Source organism: Rutilus rutilus (genome assembly GCF_951802725.1).
Source record: "Rutilus rutilus genome assembly, chromosome: 13".
NCBI lineage: Eukaryota > Metazoa > Chordata > Actinopteri > Cypriniformes > Leuciscidae > Rutilus > Rutilus rutilus.
This window is the reverse complement of record NC_140218.1, coordinates 6,101,482-6,128,665: the sequence shown is the minus strand read 5'-3', so window position 1 is coordinate 6,128,665 and position 27,184 is coordinate 6,101,482. Positions and strand designations below refer to the sequence as shown.

At 44.1% G+C, this 27,184-nt stretch overlaps 1 protein-coding gene across 1 annotated transcript in view; it reads right to left on the bottom strand.

Annotated features, from left to right (window-relative positions):
• LOC311302372 (uncharacterized protein) overlaps nt 1-27,184 on the bottom strand; it is a gene marked incomplete at its 3' end in the record, with an annotated part of 49,170 nt that overhangs the window by 14,424 nt on the left and 7,562 nt on the right. The window contains exons 6-13 of the mRNA XM_084428189.1: nt 22,148-22,174; nt 21,527-22,059; nt 16,318-16,342; nt 14,899-14,979; nt 14,032-14,102; nt 13,118-13,207; nt 3,655-3,888; nt 3,379-3,526 (exon numbers count right to left, since the gene is read on the bottom strand). Of these exons, the coding sequence (XP_084284315.1) occupies nt 3,379-3,526; nt 3,655-3,888; nt 13,118-13,207; nt 14,032-14,102; nt 14,899-14,979; nt 16,318-16,342; nt 21,527-22,059; nt 22,148-22,174 (1,209 nt within the window). The remainder of the gene's footprint in view (nt 1-3,378; nt 3,527-3,654; nt 3,889-13,117; nt 13,208-14,031; nt 14,103-14,898; nt 14,980-16,317; nt 16,343-21,526; nt 22,060-22,147; nt 22,175-27,184) is intronic.

Below are 27,184 nucleotides of genomic sequence, written 5' to 3'. Positions count from 1 at the left end.
TGCAAAATGACAAACACCTGTGTCTTGTTGCCATAATTGGCATGGAGAGACCGGATAAACCACTGGGAAACGGGAAGTAAATGAGAGAGACTGGACTGAGGACCAGATGGTGGTGTGCCCTGGGGTTGGTGAATCCTTGCCATCTCTCTCTCTCTCTAATGTCCCTCCTCAAGCCCCATCCCAAAGGGTTGGGTGGTCAGGCTCATGAATCTCCAGCTGGCCAGACTATACCACCCAGGGGGACGGGGGTGGCCAGTGCTGGCAGAGCGTCAGCTTCCATTCCTCCTCTTTCTCCACATCAATTCCTTGCCCATCCTGTTGGTGTTAAGGGGACACGGGACATTGCATTGACAGGTGTCCAGTAATAGAGGTGGGGACCCTGATTCAAGTCCTGGAAGCACCGCAGGCTGCCCCAGATCAAGCTGGGTTGTTACAAATACCCATGAGTAGTAAGAGGGGTACTTAGTCTATGGTGAAATCAGGATGTAACCTAACCTCGATCCATTAAAGCCTGATTCAATCCGAGGCATTGGATAAGAGCTGGATGGTTCAGGTGCGGTGTGTGCGCCGGTGTGGTGAAATATCCAATAATGTCTGCTTTTGTTCAATTTTCAGGGACAAAAGAATACTGTAGAGGGTAAAGTTAACCCGCGCCTTTCACTGCGACATTCACTGATTTTTGGAACGAATTGGCCAGCTTTTAGTCATTTATTGGGGTATTTAGTGTGCAGATGAGAACAGAGAGTGGGAAAGGAGGGCGGTCGCTCAGTTGGGAGAAGCTGCGGGACAGACGAGACCTGAGTCAGGGGAACAGAGCACTATTGAGAGGCTAATCCTCATAGAGTGTGATGATTTTCCCCTGAAGCAGTCTCGGGATGAGAGATTAAAAATGCTTTTGAACAGGTCTGTTCTATCCATGGTCAGCTTCTCCAACCAGCTCGGCCGCTCTCCTAGCCATATTTCGCTTTTTTAAAAGATAGGTTGTATCGAGTGACCCAAGAGGCTCAGACAAAGCAAGACACAACCCTATATTTAGTATCCGAATACCGTTGAGAAATGCTTTTCCAGATGGCTTACTGTAATCCTATGGCAGGATATTTAGGGAAGTCAACGACACTAAATCATCTCACGACCCGATATTTCACGAGAAAGTGTGCAAGTGATGCCTCTCTAAAAGCACCTTTGCGCCCTCTTCCTCTAATGCAGGTCCCCTTCAAGAGAATTGGTATGGACAACACAATAACACGACACACAGAGACAGTTGCACTCCGCAGCATTTCTGCAAAAAGCGCAGTGGACGCACCGTTTTGTTTAATCTCCCGAGTGGAAATCCCAAAAGAGATTCTCACTGATTAGGGCACGGCATTCATGTCACGGACATTACACAAACTATACGTGTTTAGTTGGGCATAACATCAATTCGCACCAGCGTTTTTCAGCCCACAAACAGACGGTCTGGAGGAACGATTTAACTGCACATTGAAAACCATGATTCAAATGTTTGTTCATGAAGACGCCAAAAAATGTTGTTCACTTTTGTTCACTGTGCGCAAGGTCCTGCAAGCCTGCTGGACGTCCTGAGAGAAACTTGGAAAGCAGGACCTTCTGATAGCAGAAATGAAATTCAGTAATTGCTGGACCTGAGATTAAAACACCACACTTTGGGGCAGCTCTCTATGGAAAATTTGTTACAGGCCCAGGACAAACAGTGTCAGCTGGGAACCAGACTGCGTGAATTTTCACCGGGAGATAAAGTACTTGTATTGCTCCCTACATCTAGTTCCAAATTACTCATCAAGTGTCAAGGACCCTTTGAGGTCACACGGTGAGGAACACCCTAACCCTAACCCCAATCTCAATTATGAGGTTAGTTGAACAGACAGGAGCAGGGCACGTCAAATATATCACCTCAGCCTTCTTAAAAAATGGAGTGAGGCAGAGTCAGTGATGCCAGCGATGGCGGGAAGGAAGATCTCAAGCCAGAAGTGAGCACCAATATCCAATCTCTTGCTCTATCCCAGGAGGGGATCACCTCTCGCCCTCGCAGCTCACTGATGTAGCCAGGTTGCAAGTAGAATTTGCAGACGTGTTCTCGCCCCTGCCTGGTCAAATGAACCTGATTCAGCACCATATTGAGATCGAGCCGGGCATGGTGGTATGCAGCCGGCCATATCGTCTACCTGAACACAAAAAAAGGTGGTTCAGACTGAATTAGAGGCGATTCTAGACATGGGAGTAATAGAAGAATCCTACAGATTCCTACAGGTCCTACAGAATCCTACAGGTCATATGGAGCATCTGTGTGCTGTTCTGAGAGCGCTAAGGGTGGCCGGCCTGATGGTCCACCAGAAGAAGTGTGTGGTTAGCTGTGTGGAGGTCAGGTATCTGGGCTTCCACTTGGGTCATGGACAGGTGTGTCCCCAAATTAGTAAGACTGCAGCAGTTGCAACCTGCCCGAGACCCAAGACCAAACAGAAGGTAAGGCAGTTCCTGGGGCTGGCGGGATATTACAGAAGGTTTGTGCCTAATTATTCAGACCTCACCAGCCGCTGACTGACTTGAATAAAAGGAAGTACCAGATCCGCTCCAGTGGACGGAGCAGTGTCAGCAGGCTTTCAACCAAGTAAAGGCTGCTCTGTGTGGCAGGCCGTATTACATTTTTCTGATTTTTCTCTCCCTTTTATGTTGCAGACTGACTCGTCAGACAGAGGGCTTAGAGCGGCCCTGTCGCAGAAGATAGAGGGAGAGGCCGGTGCTGTACATCAGTAACAAGCGCTCAAAGAGAGAGAGACGAAGTACAGCTCCATCGAAAAAGAGTGTTTAGCAATTAGATGGCCCTCCGCTATTATCTCCTGGGATGAAATTCTCCCTCTGTTTGGACCATGTGCCCTTGCAATGGCTCCACCGCATGAAGGATACCAACGCATGGATCACGCGTTGGTGTCTGGCATTACAGCCCTTTAAATTCAGGGTGGTCCACAGGCCGGGGGTACAGATTCCTATCCAGGAATGTGGGGCCTGAGTCGGGCAGTGGGGGTATGTGGCGAGGGGCGCGTGGTTCAGTGAGGTCTGCAGCGGGAGAGAAAGTCGGGAGATGAGCAGTGAGTAAGTAGTTCAAGCGCGGAGAGACCGGATAAGAGCCAAAGGGAAACGGGAAGTAATGAGAGAACCTGGACTGAGGAGTTGTGCTGTTTGAACTTGTGATAATGCTTGAGAAACTGCTGTCACTTTGTTCAGAAGTTTGTTGAGAGCGCAGAGAGCACAAGTTTTGTTTTTGTTTCATTTGTGAAAATAATAAAAAGCACAAGCCTCAGTAAGCCGGCCCAGCCTTCTTCCTCACTCTGAACTTTATCTCGACTGTATCAAAAATTCACATACCAGTTTGACTGAGTTTTTCATTCAGTGTCTCTTGAGTTTTCTTCAGATGAGTCAGGGCTCTATACAGAGAGTTCACATTCACATCAGAGTCAGTCCTGATCTCAGTCCAGTTCCTGGTGTGTGGACGACTGTCCAGGGATGAGCACATCTACAGCAGGAGAGACAATTATTTTATTATTGTTATTTTTTCAAATTTGACATTATTACTGTTTCGTTCTGTTCAATTTCGAAAGACCGGTCCTGTAATATTGTACATAATGACAGATGTTAACAGACCTCTATGAGATCTAGATGATCGTCAGTGTGTGAGAGCTGCTCCAGCTCAGTGTTTCTCCTCTTCAGCTCAGTGATTTCCTGATGCAGCTCTTTAATGAGATCTTCAGCCTGTTTCTCTGCTGCTTTCTGCTGTTCCTCCATCATCTTCAGCAGATCAGACTGATATCTCTCAATGGAGCGGATCAGATCAGTGAAGATCTCAACACTGGAGGATCTCTCTTTATCTGTGTTTCTCTATAAAATAAATGAGCAGATTAAATATAATATATAAATATATAATATAAAAAAAAAACATTAAAACGTCACAGGAAAAGTGTTCAAAAGCATCGCACCCACTACAAATATTTATATTTATTGAATATAAAAAATGTCGTAACTTCTAATGATTTCATGTAATGTAAGTGTTTCATTCTTTTATTTATTTAAAATGTTATTGTGAACATGCACTGTATTAATGATTAGGACTCATAATGAAGGTTTACGGTTTTCATCTGCCATTAGATAAACTAGTGCAAAATCAGTTCTTGTGTGTGTTTTTAGTAATTGTTGGTTTGGTGTGATTGAGTGCTCATTGTTACAATTACACAGCAAAAGTTCAGTGACATTTTTATTTGTGCATGGTAGAAAGCACACAGTGAACTCCGAGAAAACGCTATATTTGAGCAAACAGTTTGTGAATAGGCAACTACAAATGATGCCCGTGAAAGAGACTGTGAACGCATTGAATAGGATATGTTTAGTTGGTGAATAGCATAGGCTACTATTACACAGTAGCGATTAATGTTAAGCGCACCAGAATGAAATATAATATTCAGAAGTAAACAGCATAGCTGACATATAGATTCAGTTAACATCCACAAATGAATAAGCACGTTGCGATTCAGGGAGCAGTGCAAAGTGCCCGTGCAAAATCAGTTCCCTTTCGTCAGCAGGGAACTCCGACGCCTCGTCGGGGGAGTTCCCCTGACGAATTGGGATCACGCTAGGGAGACCAATTGCCTTCGAGTGAATTAAAACGAGCCAATGAACATTGGCATGCAAGGTTTGCATTCCGCGGCCCGCCTACCAGTGCGGGTATAAGGCGGAATCAAGCGCATACACAAACGCTTTCTGCTTCGGAGCCGACCGGTTGTGTCCTCTCTGAGTGAATGGGTGTTTCTCAAAACCAAGAATGCCAAGAACGGACTTGTGTTCTTGGGGAGAATCCTCTTGCTAGTTGTTCTTGGAAGAATGAACTCACAAGGTGACGAGCACACAGAACGCCACTGACAGTTTGAGACGATGCATTCTTGCTGGTATTGCGCAATAATACCCCCGCACAGACGCCGTCTGCAGTACCCAAACATAACGAGAATTATTGACGGTAACAGCCAGGCTTTATCGCCCAAGCCTACCCTCAGCTCAAGGGATTACTTTACAACACTATGTAATGTATATTCATAACAATAAAGCTACCTACGCTGGAGATTCTCACTTCCGAAAACGTTTGAGCGCATTTTCGAAAAATGCCAATATTTGAAATCTACACAGTTGATTTCTCACATCAAATGTTCTCAGAAGTGAATTTAGTGATGAAATGGCGTACGAAATTGTAGAAAAACGACTTGCTGTATTGACCTCTCGTTCCTCGAATGCCGAAATGAATGCTGGGATATTTCTGCCGTCAAGTTCACACAAGTTACCAACCGTTGCATCCTCGGTAAAATGGGCGTGTCAAGAACACTTCCGGGATTTTTAACCGTTCTTGCCAAAATGCAAACTTGTGTATTGGGACGGTACTTGGGCAGCGACTGATGACGTTTCACAAGTCCACAAGAACACAAGTACAGACAAGAACGCATATTGAGAAACGGCCAATGAGTTTTAAGATTGTATTTATCTTACGCTCTTACGAGTCTGCTGTTTCGGGAAGGGACCTCTCTGTGTTGGTGAGACGGCGTTTCAGCGACCGCGCGATTTCCTGTCTGCCAGCTGCGTCTACACGCTGTTAATTCAAAAGCTGTTTTTACAGATGGTAAACGGTTGAGTGCGCACAGCGGGCTTGCAGTTTCCCCGCTGTGTCGCCGCGTTGGGTCCCTGTGTGCTTCAGCACAATAAAGAGAGTAATTTCTTCCTGAAAGAGCAACACGAGTGAAGATCGCGTCCTTTTCAGGATGACGTTTCACTCGTGTGTTTCTGGATGCGATCGTTCCTGTCCTTATTTGACGGCCACGTTCATTGTTTCACATGCCTAATCAGTGTGTGAGACTGCGTTCGTGGGTGGTTCATGTTCTCTCATGAGTGCATGACCACGTCGGCACGTTGTTCGTCTCCCCTTTTTAAAGGCTCGAGCCGCTCAGCGTGCCGTGTGCCGTCGAGCGCCGGTTGGCAGCGTGGGTTGTCACGGCAACCCAGCGCGCGTCATTCGGCACTCAAGATGCGTGGTCAAGATCAAGACTCGCGTGCCTCTATGAGGTGAGTCCCTTTGCTTGTTTCCCGATCTAGTTTCTCTTCTGGTGCACCAGGAGAGGGCTACTTTGGCAAATAACATTGGTGATCTGAGGGTTACAGTGCGGAATGTCTCGCCAGGTGAAAGACCCTCACGAGCTTCCCACTCCTCTAGCGCATCACAAACATGCTGAGACTGTGTTCGTGGGTGGTTTGTGCTCTCTACATGAGAGCATTACCACGTCGGCACGTTGTTCGTCTTGCCTGAGGGCTTGAACGCTCAGCGTGCCGTGTGCCAGCGATGGCCACGTTCACTGTCTTGCATGCCTGGTTGACGGCCATGATCGCTGTTTCACATGCCTAATCAGTGTGTTGAGACGGCGTTCATGGGTGGTTCATGTTCTCTCATGAGTGCATGACCACGTCGGCACGTTGTTCGCCTCCCCTTTCTCGTAAAGGCTTGAGCCGCTCAGCGTGCCGTGTGCCGTCGAGGCTTTGAGTGGGATTTTGGTCCTTATCATGAGGGACCAAGCATTTCATTCGGGGCCCCAGGGGAGGACAGATGTCGATTGCTACATCGGAGAGAGGGCTGTTATACTCTGAAAATGATGCTGAGTTCCTACTGTAATGGTGTGTTCTCATGCTGAAGGTTCAGACTTGACAGCCACACTTCCTGGGTCTAAAGTGCCTAGATGTGTGTGAAAAATTTTGGCAGTATGGAAGTATTTTGGTGCCAATATGGCAAGCCAAACATGCCTAAATCTGCAGAAGTTTTTCCTCTCTCACTACCCCTGCACATTCAGTGCACGTGGGTAGTTCTGACTCGGAGTAGAGCTGCGCTTTATGACTGACCGTGATTAGTCACAGCGCTGGCCTTCGGTCAGACGATGTCCACACTGTGGTCCAGAAGCGCCTTAAAACCAGCCCGCTCGGAGTTCGTTTCCCCCCCAGCAAAAGGAGGGGAAATGACCCTGAGAGGAGCGACCCAGAGAGTGTGACGAAAACTGCTCTTTGGGAGTGTGTGTCATCACCACTCCTTCCCCCGGAGGAGGGCCGGGTGGAGAATCCTTTGTTAAATTTTTCTAGTTTCTGTTCCGCCGCCGACCAGCTGGTCGGTGGTACCCAAAACCTAAAAAAGAGCAGTTTCTTCCTCCTCTGGGTCATTCACGGTTGGGACTGCCGAACATGCAGTCTCTCCCGCTCAAGAGTAGGACGTCAGTGTGCGCCACCCTCGGGTCTTGCCACTCTCAGTCCTCTCTCCCCAGCTCTCAGATAGCAGTGGCGCCACCTCGGTCACGCCACTCCTGTCTGTCGCTGGGCGGGAAGGCGAGACTAGCAGCCGCCCTCGGGCCTTGCTCCTTGTCTCCTCCCCTTCCCTCGCCAGGCGACAGACCGCAGCAGAACACTCTCGGGTCTTCTCTGCCGTCTGTCCCCCGGTGGAGGCAGGTAGGTGTTGTTCAAATACACACCCAGACCCCGCTCTCGGCCGCCACAATGCCACCAGAGCCGTGTCCCTGCCCTCCACCTCGCTGCCCCTCCGCGGGTACGCCGGTCGTGCGGGTGGGCTCGTTGCGGCGGTTTCTCAGAGCCTGGTTAGAGCTCCCGAGTCCGTCGCGCTGGCTCATCCGCACCAACCGGCTCGGCTATGCAATTCAATTTGCACGCCGGCCTCCCAAGTTCAGGGGCGTCCACTTCACCCATGTGCGTCCAGTGGATGCCCCGGTCTTGCGGAAAGAGATCGACGTCCTACTGGCGAAGGACGCGATCGAGCCGGTCCCTCCAGCCGATATGAGGTCAGGGTTTTACAGCCCTTACTTCATTGTACCCAAGAAAGGTGGTGGGTTACGGCCAATCCTGGATCTGCGAGTATTGAATCGGGCCCTGCACAAGCTCCCGTTCAAGATGCTCACGCAGAAACGCATTTTCGAGTGCATCCGTCCCCAGGATTGGTTTGCAGCGATCGACCTGAAGGACGCGTACTTTCATGTCTCGATTCTTCCTCGACACAGACCGTTCCTTCGGTTTGCTTTCAAGGGTCGAGCATATCAGTACAAGGTCCTACCCTTCGGGCTGGCCCTGTCGCCCCGTGTCTTCACGAAAGTCGCGGAGGCGGCCATTGTTCCCATGAGAGAACAAGGCGTTCGCATTCTCAACTACCTCGACGACTGGCTCATTCTGGCACACTCGCGAGATGTGTTGTGCGATCACAGGGACATGGTGCTCCGGCACCTCAGTCAGTTGGGGCTTCAGGTCAACTGGGACAAGAGCAAACTCTCCCCTGTGCAGAGGATCTCTTATCTCGGTATGGAGCTGGACTCGGTCGCCCAGACTGCGCGCCTCACGGAGGAACGCGTCCAGTCAGTGCTCAACTGCCTCAAGTCTTTTCGAGGCAAGTGAGCGGTTCCACTGAAACAATTTCAGAGGCTCCTGGGGCATATGGCAGCCGCAGCCGCAGTAACGCCGCTCGGTCTGTTGCATATGAGACCGCTCCAGCACTGGCTTCGCGATCGAGTCTCGAGGTGGGCGTGGCAGAGCGGCAAGTTCCGGGTCAAAGTCACCCCGAGCTGTCGCCAAACCTTCTCCCCTTGGTTGGATCCTGGGTTTCTACGGGCCGGAGTGCCCCTAGTCCAGGTTTCCAGGCATGCTGTGGTTTTCACAGATGCTTCTGCCAAGGGCTGGGGGGCCACGTACAGAGGGCATGCAGTCTCGGGTCTGTGGACGGGGCCCCAGCTGCATTGGCACATCAACTGCCTAGAGTTGCAAGCAGTACACCTAGCTTTGTGTCGCCTCAAGGGGTTTCTCAGACACAAACACGTACTGGTCCGTACGGACAGCACTGCGACCGTTGCGTACATCAACAGACAAGGTGGTCTACGCTCCCGTCGTATGTCGCGACTCGCCTCCCACCTCTTCCTATGGAGTCAGAAGCATCTGAGGTCGCTTCGTGCCGTTCATGTCCCCGGGGAGCTCAATCGTGTGGCCGACGAACTTTCACGTCGGTCCCCCCTTCCGGGAGAATGGCGACTTCATCCCCAGGTGGTCCAGCTGATCTGGCGAATCTTCGGAGCCGCACAGGTAGACCTGTTTGCCTCTCCGGACACGACCCATTGCCAGTGGTATTAATCCCTGACCGAAGGGACTCTCGGCACGGATGCCCTGGCACACAGCTGGCCCCGGGACCTACGCAAATATGCGTTTCCCCCAGTGAGCCTTCTTGCACAAACTCTGTGCAAGGTCAGGGAGGACGAGGAGCAAGTCCTTTTGGTGGCCCCGTATTGGCCAACCCGGACTTGGTTCCCAGAACTCATGCTCCTCGCGACAGCCCCTCCTTGGCCGATTCCTCTGAGGAACGACCTTCTTTCTCAGAGACGGGGCACCCTATGGCACCCGCGTCCAGACCTCTGGAAACTCCATGTCTGGTCCCTGGACGGGAGGTTCTAGATGGCCTACCACAGGCAGGCCTCTACGAGGCGCCTCTATGCTCTGAAGTGGAACCTGTTCGTCGGCTGGTGTTCTTCCCACGGGGAGAACCCACGAACTTGCCCGATCGGTGTAGTGCTCTCCTTCCTACAGGGGTTGGAGCGAAGGCTGTCTCCCTCCACCCTCAAAGTGTATGTTGCCGCAATAGCCGCGCATCACGATGTAGTTGAAGGTAAGTCCGTGGGGAAGCACGACCTGGTCATCAGATTCCTCAAGGGTGCTAGGAGGCTAAATCCACCTCGCTACTTGCACCCTGTACCCTCTTGGGACTTAACTTTAGTGCTCAAAGCGCTCCAAAGTCCTCCTTTTGAGCCTTTGCTGACAGTCGAGCTTAATATCCTGTCCATTAAGACAGCACTCCTGTTAGCATTGGCTTCTTTCAAGAGGGTGGGGGATCTGCAGGCTTTTTCGGTCGACGAATCGTGCCTAGAGTTCGGGCCCGGCCTTTCTCACGTTGTGTGGAGACCCCGGCTCGGATATGTGCCCAAGGTTCCTACCACTCCCTTCGCGGACCAGGTAGTGAACCTGCAAGCGCTGCCCCAGGAGGAGGCAGGCCCAGCCCTAGCTTTTCTCTGTCCCGTCCGGGCCCTCCGGGTTATATAGACAGAACGCAAAGCTTTAGGACCTCAGATCAGCTCTTTGTTTGTTATGGAGACCAGCAGAAGGGGAAGGCTGTCTCCAAGCAGAGGTTAGCCCACTGGCTAGTGGATGCTATCACCAGGGCTTATGAGTCCCAGGGTGAGCCCTGCCCACCCAGGTTGCAGGCTCACTCCACTAGGAGTGTTGCCGCTTCTTGGGCTCTGGCACAAGGCGCCTCGCTAACAGACATTTGTAGAGCTGCGGGCTGGGCGACACCGAACACGTTCGCTAGGTTTTATAGCCTACGTGTGGAACCTGTTTCCTCCCGAGTACTTGCTACGGCCAGTAATTAGAGGGAATAGGTGTGTCGGCTTGCGACGCCATTCCGTGAGCGGATACGTGCGTCTTTTTGCTCCGTTGGTTACCCAACAAACGGCTAACCTCGTGAGTTCCTCCATCACCCCCTCCGGTGCCAGGCGTTGCGGACCGCCCGGCACCAGGTCTGCTACCTTCAGTAAGGAGTTGCTAGTAGACTGGGTGTTTTTCCAGTGGTCCCTGCGGCGACCCATGATTGCCACGTGCAGTTCAGCCGTGTCTTCCCCTTGACAGACTCATTCTGTCGTCCTTGTTGAGTATGCTCCTCACTCCTCCGGACTGGGACTACCTTCAAGGACTGCCATATGTTTCACTACCCTACGTGGTTAGTACATATGTGTATTGAGGGCCTTCCTCTAGGCTGCCTCAGCTTCCGCAGCGTTCCCCCCCCCTATTATATCCTTGGGGTCGGACACGCTTTCCCAGTGTTATCCAATATCCACTGATTGGGTCTTGCGTAACAGCAGTGTGATTCCCTAGCTAGCTCCCGCAAAATTTCTGGAAACTGCTGCAGGGCTGTAGCTTAGCTGGGCGCTGGAAGGGGCCAGCACCATGGCGTTTTGGTAGGGATCCCAATTCGTCAGGGGAACTCCCCCGACGAGGCGTCGGAGTTCCCTGCTGACGAAAGGGAACGTCTCGGTTACGTATGGTAACCCTCGTTCCCTGAGTCCAGGGAACGGAGACGCCTCGTCCCGTCGCCATGCTGCTGTACCTTCGCGGAGGACTGGACACCGTTCGGCTCCTCAGCGAAAAGCGTTTGTGTATGCGCTTGATTCCGCCTTATACCCGCACTGGTAGGCGGGCCGCGGAATGCAAACCTTGCATGCCAATGTTCATTGGCTCGTTTTAATTCACTCGAAGGCAATTGGTCTCCCTAGCGTGATCCCAATTCGTCAGGGGAACTCCCCCGACGAGGCGTCTCCGTTCCCTGGACTCAGGGAACGAGGGTTACCATACGTAACCGAGACGTTTTTGTGAGATGATCGCCGTCAAAAAAGTTCAGGAGATATTTCTTAGCGACGGCTGATTTCAACAGTTTCAATATGATAGCATTTTGAAGAAAAAAGTGTCATGAATTTATTGCATTTTTGGGGGAAAATAATCCGTTTTTATAATAAATCTTTGAAAATCCAAATCTGGATTTGAATTTTTTATGATATTATAACCTAAAGATGCTATGTGAAAGTTTGAAACAGAAAATAGTGGTTTTCATCTTGCCACTTTCTTGGTAAAAAAAACACATTTTTACTCAAATTAATCAAAATGGATTTATCACGTTTTGGAACCAAACTCTAATATTCAGAAGTAAACAGTGTAGCTGACAGATTGTCAGAATGTTTATTTTTAAACCACAACCTTCTCGGGGCTTCTTTGACCGATACAACTCTCTAGTGTCAGAATGTTTATTTTTAAACCACAACCTTTTAAAAATGATATATTTAACGATATCTTTTGCATTTCTCATCCAAACAACGTCAAACTTGGCACTGCACTTACTCGTGCCCGTAGCGAGACACCTGTCGAGTTTGAAATCAATCAGACTAACGGTTCGAGAGATATGCGAGGAACAGACACACACACACACAGACAGACAGACAGACAGACAGACAGACAGACAGACAGACGTTTCTGTAATTTATAGATAGATGTGTGTCAGTTTCACTAAACGGCCCAACGCGCTCGCTGGTATGAACATTTTAAGAATGGATGGATATTTGCTTCAAGTGACAGGCTTGGTGAGTGAAATTTTATTTGTATTATTTTTCTGTACATGTATTATTTTCTTTAGATTTTCTGTCTAAAAGTGACCAAAAAGACATTTAACTCCAGCTCACCATCGGTGTCGCCAAACTGCTCCATGTCCAAAATGTTCGTACGCATGGGTCAGAGTTTGCGTGCTGGTGTGACAAGTTTTCCCGTCAAGTTTGTTTTTATAAATCACAAATTATGCGTTGGAAGTGCTCTTTCAGGGCCTGTTTTGTGCGTACGCAACGGTTATAAATTAGATTTTATCTTTTATCTTCAAAATCTCCTTCTGCCATATCATCTACCGGGATTCGGCTTTTGCTTTCTACAGTCGGCATTCATTATGTTTACATTATTACATTATTTGACACTGACACGTACGTGCCAGCTTTGCAGGTCATGCATTCTGTTTCACACGGATCCTTTCTCCACAGAGCAAGAGACTGTTAGCTTAGCTTTAAAAAAAAGATGGCTGACAATATTTGTACATTCTGTGAGTGAGATCCACCCTCTATGGGCGGGTTGAAAACATGCGGAACGAGCTCCTACTACTGGCTACTACTCTCACCTCTGGACAAAAAAAGCCTCAGATGACGCAAAATGACGAATTTTTTTCCAGACACACACTGATACAAAGCTTAATGCTAATCAGTGAAGTATCCCTTTAAGGGTTATTATGTATTTACATGTTTAAAGGAATAGTAAAAAAAGAAAAAAAAAGAAAAGGAAATTCTCTCACCATCTACTGGCCTCATGTCACTTAAAAGTTGTTTTAATTTATTTAATTGAGCACCTTTATTAAGCAGATTAAAATATTATAATTCAATATTAATGTAGCATTTTTACTTCCACTCACTTTTCTCAGCTCTACTGAGTTCTGGATCTCTTGAATCTTCTTCATTCTGTCCAGGATCATCTGATAAACATCTATCAGTGTCTGATCCAGCTGATGAGACACACAGAGAAACACACAGGTATAGATTACATATTAATTTCATATTAATTCCATATTAGTGCAAGGAACCCTTAACTGGACTGCTATTTTCCTCCTGGTCGGCAGTTGGCGCCTCTCACCAGACTCCTGCTGAACACTACCACTCATTATGCCTGATGCATCACACCTGTATCTTGCCCTATTTAAGTGCGTTTGTGACATGCCTTATTGTTCAGTCTTGAGCCTATGTTACCTGTTGCAAGCTAAGTCTGTTCGAGTTTAAGTCTTTGGACCCTTGTGTCTATTTTTCTTTGTACTGTTTCTTGGAAGCCCGACTTCCTTTGTTTGGTTGTACTTTTTATCAGTAAAGATTGTCCTTTTGTTGAAGATCCACGACTCCTTGCCTTTTGACCACCCCTGCTCTTGGTTTCATTTATTGGGGAGCTACAGTAGCTCAATCCGTTAACTCAGTGACTTTGAACACAACAGACCGGGTTCAATCCCCATCTAGAACAGTCCTGTTACAATTAGTCATTTGAATAATTATTTTTAAACCATTTTAATGACTTCAAAATTTAGTTTGGTGGCTTTTAGTTCATGTCTCTAAGCTGTGTACTCTTGAAAGTTGACAATTTATTTCTGGCATATATACAAATTTAAGATGTATAATCTTTATTTTCTGCGAAACACAATTTCAAGACTCATCTTGCACCGCTTGTCCAATCAAACTGGCTGAAATAAAGGTTACGAGCCCTTCAAAATGACCTGCACCAACATCCACATAGGAAAACTGCATTTCAAACTGTGTTTAAGGAGTTTAGTTTGCATCTCTTTACCTTCTTCTCTCGACTCTCCTCCTCTATAGGAACAGTGTTGTGAGTCCTGTGATCAGCGGAGGACGTCATGACTGACAAAACAATGAAGAGAAGTAAGAGAGCAGTTTTGATAATACTAATACTCAAAGAATATTATGTATTTCTCCACTGACGGCCCTTCAAAAGTAGCTGAGAAAATATTCCTTCTCCAAGTGACATAAATCACACATATCTCACTGTATCTGAGATCCACGGCTCATACAGCAATAGTAAAGGAAAAGTGTTTGGGACTGTGTGAACTCTCTTTCCAGTTCAGCTCCGGTTATGTGTGGCGTTGTATTATTTCAACTCCAAACATAAAATGATCTTGTGGCTTTATGGACGAGGATTTATTTGAATTTCAGGTTTTTGAAGGGGAAATGCACAAGTTAGACCAGTTTACAAGACCTCTCACTTTTAACTAACTATTAACTACGACTTTCGCCTCAACAAACTCCTAATTACTGCTTATTAATAGTTAATAAGATATTGGGTAGGATTATGGGATGTAGAATATGGTCTTGCATAATAAAGGCATTATTATTTGCTTTATAAGTCCTAATAAACAGCCAATATCCTAGTAATATGCATGCTAATGCATATTTAACAGTGAGAATTGGACTAAAGCGTAACTAAAGTATTTAATACATAAATACAAATAAATGTTTCAGACTCTTTCACACAGCAGACTGATCTCAGGTAAGTTAAATGATACACTATCAGACTTCTCTTTGACATAACTATACTAAAATGATTAATTAAATGAACATTTACTTGAAATGCAATAGTTAGACGTTAAAGCATTTGAGTAACAGTTGTTTCCTCTGGAATGTGATGATTTTTACTAACCTTTAGCTTTAAATGAGTGTGAGAGAAACTGCTCTGTGTTGTCTGAGGATGCAGTCGTCATGGTAACTCTCAAACTCTCAACTGCCAATCAGAATTTAGAAAATGCAGCTTAATTCCCTGCAATACACACTCATTAAAACACCTTAATGTAATAAAAACACCTTATAAAATACAAGTAAATACTAGTTCACACATGCAAACATCACATAATACAGTACTAATAACACAACATTCTTGTGACCCAAATTCAATGTGTGTGTGTGTCTTTATTGAAGAGAGAAACCACAGCTGAGGAAGAACAGAGCGATGAAGATGATGATGATGATGATGAAGATGATATTATTCCATCAGGTATGTTTCATCCTTTAATCTTTTAAACTTTTTCATGATATTTGTCTGCTATGTCAGAAACTGTTCCAGAAAGATTTTTTTGTTAAAGTCACTTTTATATAGTTGTTTTTTCTCATCTGTGTAATTTTAACAATGATATATCAATGAAGGGCTGCTATTTTGATTATCTGCCATTTATTTCTTGTTTTATTAAGAAAGAAACATGTCAATCCTCATCCTGCCCATGTTCTCCTTCAATCAATGTGCAAATTACATACATTATAAACAAAAGCATGTTTCTCATTACTGTTATAACTTGACAGAGTAGATTGACTCACAATATCATGCAGAATCTGCTATTTAACAGATTCAGTTCAGTAACTCTGAATTCAGTGAATCTGGATTAGTCTTTTATGGGGGAAATGACACTAATAATGATGTTTCTTGGTCTTGACAAGCAGTTATACTGTATTATCTACTATATTTGATCATATAAACATGACAGAATTGACCTTAAACATGTAAAAACAAATACTTCTGTTTATTTCTGTCTAGGTCCCTTCCATTTCTTTTTGCTTAACATTGGCCACAATAGAATTAATTTTTGACAATTTCTGACAATTTATACTTGATGGATGTGAAAGATTGCTGCAACGTGATCTCATGAGAATACGTGTGTATTTTTACGTAAAGTGTTACGTTTTATACACACAGAAACGTATTACTGACGTATTTTCAGCACTAAAACGTATAATATTTACGTACTGACAGCAAAAAAACGTAATTTATTTACGTATAAACAAATGTACCGACGTACAAATTTCTACGTATTCATATTTAACTTATTAAAATCGTGGCATCACTGTTTTGACTCTATTGCATTCAATTGTCTTAATTAAATTTCCAGTCCATAATTAATAGTTTAACGTTACTCATAAATAATAACATTTCGCTCTGTTCGTGCCTTCTGCTGCAAACTCGTTTCGGAGGATTAGCCTAACTTACATGGTGTTAAACAAGAATACACTTTAAAACCTTAAAAATGCCTTCTTTAATCGTTTAACCATTTTGTAATATTAGTTTATTTACCGTGAGACACAAAAGGCGTTTTCTCCTAGATCCATAATACACTAAAACACAACATAAATTCACAAAAGACATCAATTTTATTAGCTTGGTGTAATCCAAATCATTAGAATCCATGCGTTGTTTGCAAGAAACAGATCATAAATTCAGCCTTTATCCTGTGATCTTCATAATTTCTCAACAGCAGAGACCGTAAACGTCAAATCCCGGCATCCCGCACTTGTTGTGAATTCAAATTCAAAAATTGCGCCCGAAGCATTACGACATGTTTTACGGCAGTGATATCAAACGCTCATTGGCTCTCGCATGCTTCGTCACAGATTGCGACATGCCGTGTTTAAGTTGGTGTGCTACATTTGAAATGGAGAAGCGCGCGCGCCTTCACAGAGCGAACGAACCAAAACTGGATTAACATTTTCATGGATTAATAACTTAAATTCTGCTCTGTAACGTTACCTCATACAAAACTATTAAAATACTGCCAGAGAGGACTGCGACACATCGTCATTTAAATGACTTTTGGTACCGGTTTTGACATTTTCTCACTAAATAAATTATTGTGATTAAACGTGTGTTGTTTTTCTTTATAATTGTAGCCTAACGTTACGTAGTTTTAAGAAATTGTGAGGGGTAGGGGTAGGATTAGTGGCTCAAACTATCTTTTAATGCTATATTGTTAATAAAACTGCCATTTCCCTACACATGTTCATTACGTTTTATCCTTTTAATATTGTCAATAAAATGAGTATGTTTAGGTGTGGGAGTATAGAGTTAAGGGATCTAACATTTATAATCTATAGACCTTATGCACCAGAGAAACAAGGGCGCCGCCATCTTTGGAAAATTGTCTTTTAACTTCCGTTTTGCGGTCGCTCTGTATATTTATATGGCATTTCTGTCCAGGAGTAATTAGCTTTTTAAGTGGATTTACTTAATGTAAAGTTAACGAAAGTTATCATGAGGACTGTAATGTTTAAAGCAGATGACTTAACAAATGTAAATCGACCGGGAAGATTATTAATAAACACGCAAAACGCTGTGAAAATACAGACCGGAAGTCAAAAGACAATGAGCGCAGCGCTGAAAAGGGGCGGAGCTACATAAGGTCTATAAAAGGGGAAATATACAGATATCTTCTTTTTTTTTTTTTTTTTTTTTTTGCTGTAAAAACGTAATGTTACGTTTAAACGTTGCAGATACGTCCATATTATACGTTTCAGCATCTATCCAAACGTACAATAAAGTACGTTTTCTATCTTTGAAAATTATGTATTAATACCACTGATCTATATAGAATGACAATGTCATTATATAGATCAGTGATAAATACCTACGTATTAACAATGAGACCAGGGTGAAGATGAAAGTGACAAACTGAGATAATAGTTTTTTTAATTGTTAAGTGACAAACTGCTGATATTGTGGTAAAAACACTGTCATTGTAAAGCCTTCTAATGCTTTCGCTTCTCCTGAAGAATATGTACTAGATTTAAGGATCATCTGCATTAAATAATAATTCAGTATTTTCATTCGCAATTAATGTGATTTAACAATAAAGATCCTCCATGTTTAAATTATATCCTGTCTGTCTGTTGTAATGTTTATGTGAGCAGATATTCATTGTTCTCCAATGTGTATTTGCATAATAATTATCAAGCTGTTTAGATTATAATCAATATCAGTTATAGAATTGAACACTTGTCTTTATTCAGATGATGCAGTTATTACAATATAAACCAAGATCCTCAATATTTCACAAGTAATTCAATGTTTACAGCTGGAGAGGAGAGAGAGAAAATGGCTTCTGAGATTTGTAGCATATTATGTACAATTTAACCATATATAATATTAAATCATATGTCAATTCCATTTGAAAAGCAAAGTAAAAATGAAAAATAAAAGCAAAATCATTGTGTTGATTAGAACTATACAGATTCGTAATAAATTGCCCATTCAAATCTAGCCGTGATGAAATATATTTTTTAAACAAATCACACTAATATGTCTCACAAATATCTGATTATAGTTGATGTTTTGTCAATGATTGAATATAGGCTACAGGGTTTTTGCACTTGTACACATTTTGTCTATCACATTATTTTTTATAATTGTAAGTAAAATCGGTAACAATTTATAAAGTAATAAAGTATTTAAAAATCATTTGCAAACTATTAGTTTATAGTTAATCAACAGTTAATAAACTGTAGTTAATACATTAATAGACTGTATTCAAATAATGAGATCTTCATTCGTTGTCACTGTAATTAATAAAATGATTATTGTTTAATTCGCTCATATAGACCTTATGCACCAGAGAAACAAGGGCGCCGCCATCTTTGGAATATTGTCTTTTAACTTCCGTTTTGCGGTCGCTCTGTATATTTATATGGCATTTCTGTCCAGGAGTAATTCGCTTTTTAAGTGGATTTACTTAATGTAAAGTTAACGAAAGTTATCATGAGGACTGTAATGTTTAAAGCAGATGACTTAACAAATGTAAATCGACCGGGAAGATTTTAAAACGAGCCGTTCATTAATAAGCACGCAAAACGCTGTGAAAATACAGACCGGAAGTCAAAAGACAACGAGCGCAGCGCTGAAAAGGGGCGGAGCTACATAAGGTCTATATAAAGAGTTAGGCTAGATGATGCTTTGTTAACAACTTATTTTTATTTTTTTTACTTTTTTTTATAATTAGGTGCACTTATAATGTTAATATAATTTTGACATCAAAAGATTGTCTGTTTTCTTTCCTGATTTTAGCCTCTGATTTCTGTTTCCGTGTCTACTGTGAGACTTCAGTGTAAACGCCCACTGCTGTGATTGGCTGCTGTGAGACTTCAGTGTAAACGCCCACTGCTGTGATTGGCTGCTGTGAGACTTCAGTGTAAACGCCCACTGCTGTGATTGGCTGCTGTGAGACTTCAGTGTAAACGCCCACTGCTGTGATTGGCTGTGAGACTTCAGTGTAAACGCCCACTGCTGTGATTGGCTGTGATACTTCAGTGTAAACGTCCACTGCTGTGATTGGCTGTGAGACTTCAGTGTAAACGTCCACTGCTGTGATTGGCTGTGAGACTTCAGTGTAAATGCCCACTGCTGTGATTGGCTGTGAGATGTCAGTGTAAACGCCCACTGCTGTGATTGGCTAATGTTACCGCCCCGTCCCGAGCGAGAGTACACTGAACTCTCTTCATTGCAACTTTTTCTGAACTCTCACGAATGCTTTCACCATAAATAACAATGCAAACTCGATGTAAGAGTAAACACTGTTTGATTGACAGCTCCAGCGATTATAAAGAGACCGTTCTTTGATCGCTTTCTGAATACAATTTAATCAATTTAAATAACATTGTTTTCATGCTACTAAGAGAAACAATGTGAAGTTGATCGTTTATTATAATTATAATTTAGTCACTGGCTGGATTTACTGATGCATAAACAGTATTGAATGATTTTGAGAGAAAATCTGTCTGAACTTGAATAATTACATCAGAAATCACTGATCAGAGATCAGACATTAGAGTAAACATGGTTACTTACATGTTTGTGGCGTTGCAGTGTGTGTGTGCGTGTGTGCGCGTGCGTGAGAGTGTTTATGTGTTTGTGAGAGAGAGAGAGTGTGTGTGTGTGTGTGTGTGTGTGTGTGTGTGTGTGTGAGTGAGTCTATGAAATAAATATAAAATAAAATAAATAATCTAAAGTGAGTCGAGTGACTCACACACTGTACAAACTACAGTTTGTAAACTGTTAATTAACTTTAAACTAATAGTTTATAAATGACTTAAAGCCACAGTGTAACTTTTCAACCTTCATAATATTTCCAAGACCCTTGTGATGGTACATCGACTTACAATAGGTTGAATGACACGTCTGCCATAGCCTGACGGGGTCTGTATCGCTTTTACTGGCACTATGTAACTTCGGGGTTCGGGTAGTAACCAGAGCACAAAAAGAACTACAAAATTCGACTGCTTTACGGCATACGTCACTTCCCCCACCACTTCCTCAAATTCGGACGTGAGCGTTTATATACGGTCTATGGACGTGAGATGCCAACCAGCGTTTGTTTTCGGCTTTCGTGCGTATGTTTTTGTCATGGGGGCTGTTGTGTTTAGACCTGGCCACTTCATGCGTTTTCTCAGATCAGATAGCAATCCGATCGTGAAAAGCCCAGGTGTAAATGTCCTCCGAAACGCATTCAAGACGGATTTGAATCCGATCGCTCAAACCACTTCAGGAGGAGGTCTGAGACGCATTCCAGACGAAACTGGACAAGTGTAAATGCATCTGGTTTTTGAAACCACATGTAAATTGTACTCCTCCCAAAAATGCTAAAAAATAAATAATAAAAAAACGTGTGAGAGCGTGTTATAGGCTATGTTATTGCCAGATATGACGACGTGCTGGAACACGCATCACCGCAGATGAGAAGCTGAGCATCTATTCATTAAACCAACGTGCAAACTATCGCAAATCAAAGTGAAAGTAAGTCGCAGACGCTTAACACACAATCATCATCATTGAAACGAAATGATCTTTCCAGGGCTGTTGCTGCTGCTCTCTCTAATTGCGGTCTTTGATTTAGAAATTTTAGCTGATGATCAATAAAATGCAGCTCATATCTGTTGCTTTCGGTGACGTGCACTCCATTAAATCTGCATATAGCGCGAGAATTGGAGATCGGATTTAAATCCGTTTCGCAAAAACACATTTATGTGACCAGGTGTAGATGGAGTCGTTTTGATAAATCTGATAGCTATCCGATCTGAGAAAACGCATGAAGTGGCCAGTAAATAAATCTCTTATTTGTAAACTTGTTTGCATTCTATGTTGTTGCGCTTGCTTGTAGTATGTTTTTTTTACAAGCTGTTCATTGATCCATTGCTGATAATTAGACCAGTCCAATAATTTCCACATATGTCTAGCTAGCTTCGATTATCAGAGCTGTTAACAGACTTACAAACACTCGTTCTCTTACGTGTTTTTTGCATTATGCTTTATTGCCTAGCTTGCCTCACGAACTAGTTTGCCAGCTGAACTCAGGTGTTGTGAGATTTACACCAGTGCAAGTATTCCACAGCGACTCTAGGGGTCGCTGTTTGACAAAAACACAATTTCTCCACAGTGTGCCTTTAAGTGCTCTATTACTGTATTATTATAAAGTGTTCTGGTAAAATCTACTTGATTTATTTTGTTCGTTTCATCTGACAGGAGTGATGATCAGTGGGTTTGAGTTTTTACCGTCATCATTAAACCCTAGGCTGAAAAATGGATAGAGTTTCTCTGTGAAACTCTGACAAGTGAAAGAGTAGATATGAGATCTGGACTCCACGTCATAAAACGAGACCAGACCCTCCTCATAACTCACAAACACACCAACCTTCTCAGGTTTCACTCTCTGAGATAAAGAGGAAGATGGACTATCAATAACTACATAATCATTTTCATTAATCCGCCACAGAGTCCAGAATCCATCCTCAGGAGTCAGTATGATCATCTCCCCCTTCCTGTCAATGGATTCTCTGACCACTCCTAAAGTCCACTGAGTCTTTCCCTTCACCTGCACCTCATAGTAAAATCTCCCTGAACTGAATCCCTGCTTTGCCAGAACACACAAACCCACATCAAATCTCTTTGGGTTCATTGGGACGTTCTTCCAAATGTCTCCATGACTGACTTGTTTTCCATCATCAGACAGGATCAGATATGGATTCGCTGTATCAGGATCCAGAGTCACATCCACTGAGAGAGATCAGACATTATCAATCAACTTCAGAACAAACATTTTCATGTGTACTCTGTGAGTGTAATGGTGTCAGTCACACTGTACCTGCAAACTGCTGCACGAACTTCAACCCTGTGGACACAGATGACAATATAATGATGAATTATTCATAGCAGTAATTTCAGGTTAACAGTGAGTTTCTCTACTGGCAGCATCATGGAAATGTTGTTCGTCCATCAGTTTGTAAAACAAAATGCAGAATGTTACTGCAGTAAATATACGTACGATGGAGGTCTATGAGAAAATCATAACAGAGGGTTTAAAAGCAGAAATGTCAAGTTGTATTTTTATTAAAGCTGTAATAATTATTATTCAGTGTAAAAAAAAAAGTGTTATTTTTGCTGTCTATATTGTCCTTGTGAAGTGAGGAAACCTTTTAGACAGTTTATTTTATAGTCAGACTTCTGGTTGTGTGTCAGTGACAGGATCTCTGTTCACCGCGTGTGTTTTGTTTGCTCGTGTGAGATCTTAAGTTTGTTTTGAACAGTTATTTTGATCTGATGTGGATTACACTTGCTGGAAACGGTGTTTTACCCAGGGTTATGCTGCCATGAATTTCACACTACTATGATATTATTTTGCCTTATGACATTCACGTCTGGGAATAACTGCTGGACAGGCCAACAAGACGCCCCCTCACCTGTTGTCACTTATTCACTACGCCCTACTGGCGGCTCTTCATCTGTAAACCTTGAGGATTTTTATGCAATCCGGCGGCATGACAGATTGTTAAAGAGGTGAAAGAGAGGAAAAAGAGGAGGTGTGAGACACTGACTCTGGAAACACTGATACAGGTTTCCTTTGCCCATCATTACCCTGTCAAACGTGCGTTCGGTAATGAACTTAGAGCTGATCATGATTGTGAATTCAGGTCTTGTCCACACTAAAACGTTTTTCGTTTGAAAACACATCTTTTTCTCTCCGTTTTGGCCTTCCACCCACACTGAGACCATGTTTTTAGCACTGTCAACACTTTAGGACTGTCAAAATGGAGGTATTTGAAAACGATGATGTAAGTTTAGTCATGTGACCAATACTGAATGAGTGGAAGAAAGGCCTGAAAGACATTACCAACTACAAGACACCATCCCCCAGCATCGACAGCAATAAGCATCTTGCGAACGAGCTGAATGTCTTTTACTGTAGATTTGAGACCCCCGATCAGACACCCCATACCCGCCCTGACCATCTCTCTACACAGCCATCAACACCTCCAGCCATCCCCCTCCCCTCCCCCCCTGCACTTCAGATCAGTGAGGATAATGTGCGTCAGATCTTCAGGAAACAGAAGAGAAGGAAAGCACCAGGCCCAGACGGTGTTTCACCAGCCTGTCTGAAAACCTGCGCTGACCAGCTGGCCTCTATCTTCTCACTGATCTTCAACAGATCACTGGAGCAGTGCAAAGTCCCTTTCTGCTTTAAACGCTCCACCATCATCCCAATCCCGAAGAAACCAAAGATCACAGGACTCATGAAGTGAAGTCATGGCCATGAAGTCATTCGAAAGACTGGTGTTAGCATATCTGAAGGACATCACTGGACCCTTGCTGGACCCCCTGCAGTTTGCCTACAGAGCAAACCGGTCTGTGGATGATGTGGTCAATATGGGACTGCATTACACCCTACAACATCTGGACAAACCAGGGACCTATGCAAGGATTCTGTTCGTGGACTTTAGTTCTGCCTTCAACACCATCGTCCCATCACTGCTCCAGACCAAACTGACCCAGCTCTCTGTCCCTAGCTCATTCTGTCAATGGATCACCAGCTTTCTGACAGACAGACAACAGCTAGTCAGAATGGGCAAAATCACGTCCGACAGCCGCACCATCAGCACCGGTGCTCCACAGGGATGTGTTCTCTCACCACTGCTCTTCTCCCTGTACACAAATGACTGCACCTCTAAAGACCCCTCTGTCAAGCTCCTGAAGTTTGCGGACGACACTACTGTTATCGGACTCATCCGGAACGGTGACGAGTCTGCGTACAGACAGGAGGTGGAGCAGCTGGCTCTTTGGTGCAGTTATAACAACCTGGAGCTGAACACGCTCAAAACAGTGGAGATGATCGTGGACTTCAGGAGAAACCCCCCTGCACTCCCTTCACTCACCATCATGGACAGCACTGTGACTGCAGTAGAGTCATTCAGGTTCCTGGGCACCACCATCTCTCAGGATCTGAAGTGGGACACTCACATAGACTCTATTGTGAAGAAAGCCCAACAGAGACTGTACTTCCTGCGTCAGCTGAGGAAATTCAACCTGCCACAGGAGCTGCTCGTACAGTTCTACTCAGCTGTCATCCAGTCCATCCTCTGCACTTCCATCACCGTCTGGTTCGGCTCTGCTACCAAAACCGACCTCCGTAGACTACAGCGGATAGTTCGGACTGCTGAGCGAATCACTGGCACTACCCTTCCCACACTCAAAGTACTGCACTCATCCAGAGTAAGTAAAAGGGCTCGCAAAATCACTCTGGACCCGTCACACCCAGCACACTTTCTGTTTGAACTGTTACCGTCTGGTCGACGCTACAGAGCACAGAGCACAAAAACAACCAGACACAGGAAAAGTTTCTTTCCCCAGGCCATCTACCTCATGAACACTTAAATGTTCCGCTACTGTGGAACAAACATGTGCAATACTTCCCTCAGACATTTCATTATAGCACCTTATAACTTTATATATATTTATAATTTATAATCTTTTTATTTTTATTTTATTTTTATTTTTTCTATTTTTTATTTATACCTATGTTACTTGTCTTGTCACTTTATATTGTATGTGTACTGGAAGCTACTGTCACCAAGACAAATTCCTCGTATGCGCAAGCATACTTGGCAATAAAGCTCTTTCTGATTCTGATTTCTGATTTCTGATTTCTGAACCCATAGATATTCATGTTTTTACCGGTATTGTGCCCGTTATGTGCTATTCACTTTCACACAGTTGCTAAAATATGTTACTTTGCACACTCTTCATATCACAGTCCTGCAAAGATGACAGAAAATTCACTCGCATTTGCAGCAAAACATGAGAGCAGTTTTAGCATTTTAGACCAAACCAGTGCTTGAAGTGGGGCGGTACTGGCACTTCTGCATTTTACTCTTAAGCGTACCTGCACTTTTCATTGCGTACCGCTACTTCTCGCAAGTAGCTGGTATTCTACCACTGACAGAAAAGCGTCAGTGTCACCTCCGTTTCACATATACTGCGTTTGCAGTGCGTATGCGGTGCGTATTTTTTCCGCACCCATGTTAACAGGTTATAGCTTTCACACTGCATGCGGATGCGGTCCAGGAGCGTTGCGTATACAGCATGACATGTAGAGATCGTTTCCACACCGAGTCTATTTCTGCTGTGCTGCACGCGCTGAATTAAAGTGACAGCGCATGGTTCGTGGTCAAAATGAACACAGATTGACATGAAAACAATTTCTTTAGCCCATTTTATCTCTCAAGGGAGATCAGCAAGATCACAGTCAGATTTACTAATGTACTCGGACCGGAATAGCGAAGAGCTACAATGATGCACTCGCTCTGCAGGTCAACCTGTTTTAAAGGGGTCATGACATGGTTTTTTCTTTTCTTTTATTGTGTTCCCTTAGGTGCAATTATAGTATTACTATAGTTTTTTGGACAAAAAACGTTTAAAATTGAGTGATTTATGACCTTTTCCCACCCTGTTTCTCATGCTCTGATTCAAACAGTCTGTTTTGGGGGTGTTTCCCCTTTAAGAGTTCAGTGTTAACACCCACTGTTATGATTGGATAACGTCAGTGCCTATTCATCAATTGTTAACGCCCCCTTTTCAAAACGTGCAGATTTTGCGGAGCTGTGTTTACCGTTACCATAGTAACGGGTGATGCGTGCGAGGCGATGGCGATTGCAATGATGTTTGAGTCGGAATCAGAGGAAATGAACCATCAATCAACACAACTAAGAATGCATCAGCCCGTCCACATAGAAAGTGTGAAACTATTTTGTCAGTTTAACAGCCTACATCTTTTAATAGCCTACGGGGCATGAACATGACGGTCATAAAACAATAAGTAGGCTAAACTAAGTAAAAACACGGTGATTAAACTGCAATTAACGTTTTAAAAAAGTTTTAAGTTTTAAATAGCCTACATTACTTACAGTTTGCGTCGTTGTTGAGCCCAGAATAGTCCACATGGCCTTATCTTGTACAAAAGTTTTCTGGCAAAGCCAGCATCAAACTAGCCTGGCTAACGTCAGACCAAGTCTCATTGAGACTTGGTCTGGGAACTACGTGCGCATTTTCTCGTATTTGAGGCGTGGTTTACGAATGCCCAGAGCCGTTTATTGGGCGCTATGAATGTCTATCAAATGCGCCTGTATGTATCTCATAGCCAATCGCTTCAATTATACCAGATGACGTATGTAGAGTGAGAGAAATTCGACGAGGAAAAAGACGATGGGTCAAAGATTTATTTGTACACGATGGCGTTTAGCGAATATTACCGTTTGTGCAAGATAAACATGAGGGTAGAAGGTAACGTCGAGTCTGATATAAACAAACTGCTTCGGTGTCGTCATCATCTTGCTGCTCCCTCCCCGTTCTGTGATTGGTTCCCTTTTTCAGGGGAAAATTGTCCCATGGTGTCCAGACTGCCATAGCAGCGTGAATAGAATCGCGCTGCGAGCAAGGCAGTATGGGGAAACCCAGGCTAGCATCAAACTGCGATTGTTCTCAACTGTCACTCATCCTTGAAATGTGGAGAACACACGCTTATTAACTCTGCCATGACTGGGACGTCCGCAAAAAATAAACTGCATCCATTTTCCCCTGACGTCTGGATCTTTCAGCAGCGTATATTATTCAAACATGTTGTTTGTCCACAGCCAGGAACAGCACATCTGCGTGTCGTGACATCGCAATCTTCTTGTAAACAGACCCACTCGCTGCACATCGACTGAACACATGTGAAGCGCATGACAGATGCGATGATGAAATGAGGCGTAGTTATCTTGCGCTTGAAGCGTAGTTGTCTACGCTAGAGGTGGTCATATGCAAACGACTGCTACGTCACTTCGTACCGTGACGTCACTTCATACCATGG